General features: G+C 49.3%; 1 protein-coding gene across 1 annotated transcript; it reads left to right on the plus strand.

The window, feature by feature from the left end:
• The first annotated feature begins 2,601 nt into the window (after positions 1–2,601).
• LOC101288714 (histone H2A-Bbd type 2/3-like) lies at positions 2,602–3,191 on the plus strand. The gene has a single exon (XM_004285944.2). The coding sequence runs from the start codon at positions 2,724–2,726 to the stop codon at positions 3,189–3,191; it is 468 nt and encodes a 155-aa protein (XP_004285992.1). The 5' UTR covers positions 2,602–2,723.
• Positions 3,192–4,235: the final 1,044 nt, after the last annotated feature.

The raw sequence follows: 4,235 nt of genomic DNA on the forward strand, positions 1-4,235 counted from the left end.
GCTAGAAGGGTGGGGGAGTTTCCAAAGACGCTTCAATGCTATGAGTCAGCAGAGAGAAACACATACACACAAACACACACATGCAGTTTCGATATATCAAGCAGACCAGATGTTCTCTAGAGCTTCCCTTTGAATCCTGGGCTCCATGCCCAGAAAATGGCCTCTTATGCTGTTCTTGTAACCTGACAGCAGCAAAAATCTCTTCCAGGAAAAGGCCACAAGTGACTCGGGTTTTAGCATTGAAAAGGATGTTTATTTAATGACACTGTCTAAACGTTGGTTTAAAAAGAAGTGGGCTTCCCTGGTGGCACAGTGGTTAAGAATCCACCTGCAAATGCAGAGGAGACACGGGTTCAAGCCCTGGTCCGGGTCCGGGAAGATCCCACATGCCACGGAGCAACTAAGCCCGTGCACCACAACTACTGAGCCACTTTGAAGCCCAACCCATAGGATGGCAGAAACATTTGCAAATCATATATCTGAGAAAGGTCTATTTTCCAGAATGCATAAAGAAACCTTACAAGTCAACAACAAAAAGATAAGCAACCCAGTTAAACAATGGGCAAAGGACTTGAATAGGCATTCCTCCAAAGCAGATGTACAAATGCCAAAGAGGCACAGGAAAGGATGCTCAACGTATTTAGTCATTAGAGAAATGCAAATCAAAATCACCATGAGATACCACTTCACACCCACTAGGATAGCTAATACAAGCAAAACGAAGCAAAAAAAAACCCAGAAAATAACAAGTTTTGGAGAAGATGTGGAGAAATTGGGACACACATACACTGCTTGTTGGGAATGAAAAAATGGTAGAGCTGCTGTGGAAATCAGTAGGGTGGTGGTTCCTCAATAAGTTAAACATAGAATTACCATATGACACTGCAATTCCACTCTTAGATATACGAAAAATTACAGACCAATAGCTTTTATGAATATCGATGCAAAAATCCTCGGAAGAATTCTAGCAAGTTGAATCCAGCAGCATATTATAAATATTAAATTCCATGTCCAAATAGGAATTATCCCAGGAATGCAAGGATGGCTCAACATAAGAAAACTGATTAATCAAAACCACATTGATAAAATGAAGGGGGAAAACACCCTCATGATCATCTTAGTTGATGCAGAAAAAGCATTCAACAAAATCTAACAACTTTCATGATTAAAAAACAAACAAAAAACACCCAGCAAACTAAGAATAGAAGGGAAATTCCTCAACAAAATAAAAGGCTTTTATGAAATACCCTAGCTAATGTCATACTCAATGGTGGAAGACTGGAAGCATTTTCCCTAACAACAGGAACAAGAGAAGAATCCTTGTTTTCAGTGCTTCTACTCAAGACTGTAACGGAAGTCCTAGTCAGAGCAATGAGGCAAGAAAAAGAAATGAAAAGCATCGAAGTTGGAAAGGAAGTTAAACTACTTCTATTCTCAGATGACATGCTCTTCTGTACAGGAAACCCTAAAGAATCCACAAAACACTATTAGAGTTAACAAACGAATTCAACCAAGTTGCAGTATACAAGATCAACACACAAAAATCTGTTGTGTTTCCATATCCTAGCAATGAAAAAATAATCCAAAATGAAATTGACAACAGTTCTATTTCACACAACATCAAAAGGAATAAAACACACAGAGATAAATTTAGCCAAGGAGGTGCAAGGCTTGTGCACTGAAAACTACAAAGCACTGCTGAAAGAAATGAATGATGACCTTAAAAAGAAAAGGGGAAAGACAGCAGATTTTGTGGATGGGAAGACTTAATACTTTTAAGATGGCAATCCCACCCAAAGTTGTCTAGAGATTTAACGAAATCCCTATGGAAATCACAATGCTCTGTTTTACAGAAATGTAAAAGCCAATCCTAAATGCATACGGAATTTCAAGTGACCTTGAATAGCCAAAATAATCTTGGAAAAGAAGAAAAAAGTTGGAGGACTCACACTTCCCTATTTCAAAACTTAGTCCAAAGCTACAGTTATCAAAACTATGTGGTACTAGCATAAGGATAGACACATAGATCAGTGGAGTCCATAAATAAACCCATAGATCTATCCCATGGGTTGTAAACCCAAATGAGTTGAAAACAGGTGTTCAAACAGAACCCTGCACAGGAATGTTCACCAGAGCACTATGCCCGACGGGCACAAGGTGGAAGTCACCCAAATGTACATCAGCTGCTGAGCAGATACACATGTGTGGTCTAGCCATGCATTGCAATGTTATTCAGCCTGCTGAATATTATTCAGCCAGGAATATTATTCATTTGGAAGCAGATATATAGTCGTGATGGTGGCCCAGCACCGCCAGTGTATACTTGGTGCCCCTGGGTGGTCCGCCATTAGCTGCCTTCTCTGTACAAAGTTCCCATCTGGTGGACAGTGAGAGTTCCACCAAAGAGAGGGTCCAGCGAACACAGTGAGCAGGATCCTGCCAGCGCCATTTCTTTGCAGGCCCAGGACCCCGGTGGAGGGGGTGGGGGCGGGGTGAGGTGGGGTGGGGGAGGGGTTATGGGAAAGCAGTGACCTCACAGGGTGCTCCCCGACCAATGAGGGCCCGGCCTATGGTCGCTAGGATATGGAGGAGGGGCCTGAGAACACCGGTTGTCTTGAGATGTTGGGACCAGCAGGCACAACCGACCGACCCTCATTCCGCCGCACCTCATCCCAGCGCACCGCAGAGCGAAGCCGTCGCAGAAAGCGCGCCCAATAGCCAGCATGTCTGGGAAGAGGGGCCGTCGAGGGTCACCCGGTCGCCGCTCCCACACCGCCCGAGCCGAGCTGTCCTTCTCCGTGAGCCACATGGAGCGCCTCCTGCGGGAGGGCCACTACGCCCAGCGCCTGAGCTCGTCTGCACCCGTCTACCTAGTGGCCATCATCCAGTACCTGGCGGCCAGGGTCCTGGAGCTGGCGCGCCATGAGGCCCAGAACAGCAGCAGGAGGCACCTCACTCCGGAGCCGGTGGACGTGGCGGCCCGCAGCAACGCGCTGCTCAGCGACTTGTTCAGGACTATAGCACCATCTCCCAGGTGGCCCTGGCCCAGCCCTAGCTGCCCAACGACACCTGGGTTCCCGGCCCCCGGGGGGCGCGGCCGTCAGGCGCCAGGTCCGCTCACCGACCAACCGCACAGCCCGGGCGGCCCCGGCCTGCCTGCCGCCTTGGGCACAGTCACTGCGAGTCAATAAAGTGTTTCAAGAGACCCCCTGCGCATGCTTCACTCACTTGGAGTGGGAGGTGGTGGTGGTGGGACACCCCTCGTCGGAGGGATGGGGGCGGGGGTCTGGCCGGAGTTGGGGGGTGGGGGGCGTGGAGTCGGGGGTCACAGAGAGGAGCGGTCTCCCATGGTGACAGTGCATGGGGTGGCCCTGGGTGGGAGAGGCTGGCTGCGGCGGGGCTGGGGGCGGACTGGGGCCTGGGGTGAGGCCGGACAACAGAAGGCTGCCCCGCTGGCTCTGAGCAAGTCGGAGCCAGGCCAAAGTCCCCAGAGGGACGGGGTTCCTTGCGGCGCTCAACACCGCGAGGGCAGTGTCGTGATAGGGTGAGGGTGCCAAGGCGACCGACCGCCCTGGGTGCGGGAGGCAGGGGTGGGCGGACAGAGCGCTTGGCATGGACTCCCATGGGGCAGGGGCTTTGACGGGAAGATTGAGGCGTGATCGGGATTGGGGTGGGCAGGACACAATAACACATAGGCAAAGTCGGAATTAGGGTCACGTGGGGTCAAGAGTTTTTGGTTGTGTTCCCCTAGCGATGCCAAGAGATGCCCTGCTTGGCAACCTGCGTGAACAAGCTGTAACCTAGCAACAGTGGGCGGGCGCCCGGCCAGGCCCCACCCCAGCACCCCTGGTTTGCATACGAAGCTTGCACCAGGCACAGCCCCTACCCTCAAGATTCCTGCATATGAATCTTGACACTGGAAAGGCTTTTCTCCCAAACCCTCAATTTGCATATGTGACTTTCGCTGGACCGGGCTCTGCCTCCGATCACTCAATTTGCATGTCACCGTGGAAATGGCGGTTTAGCATAGAAAGCTAGAGTAGTAACCACGTGTGAGACACACGTTTTAAAATTAATTCTATATGTTTATGCCTTACGTATTTTTGATTAGTGAGAAACTTTATGCCTACTGCTTCCCTGATAGGGTACTAGCCTTTTAATGAAATTTAATTTCTTCATTTTTAATAATGAGAGTGTAATACCTGCCCACCATTTCAGAATAGTGGTTAGAAGAG

This window comes from Orcinus orca, chromosome X (genome assembly GCF_937001465.1).
Source record: "Orcinus orca chromosome X, mOrcOrc1.1, whole genome shotgun sequence".
Taxonomy (NCBI): domain Eukaryota; kingdom Metazoa; phylum Chordata; class Mammalia; order Artiodactyla; family Delphinidae; genus Orcinus; species Orcinus orca.

Excerpts from the sequence above, each read along its gene's own strand:
- LOC101288714 (XM_004285944.2), top strand. The coding sequence starts at position 2,724 with ATGTCTGGGAAGAGGGGCCGTCGAGGGTCACCCGGTCGCCGCTCCCAC.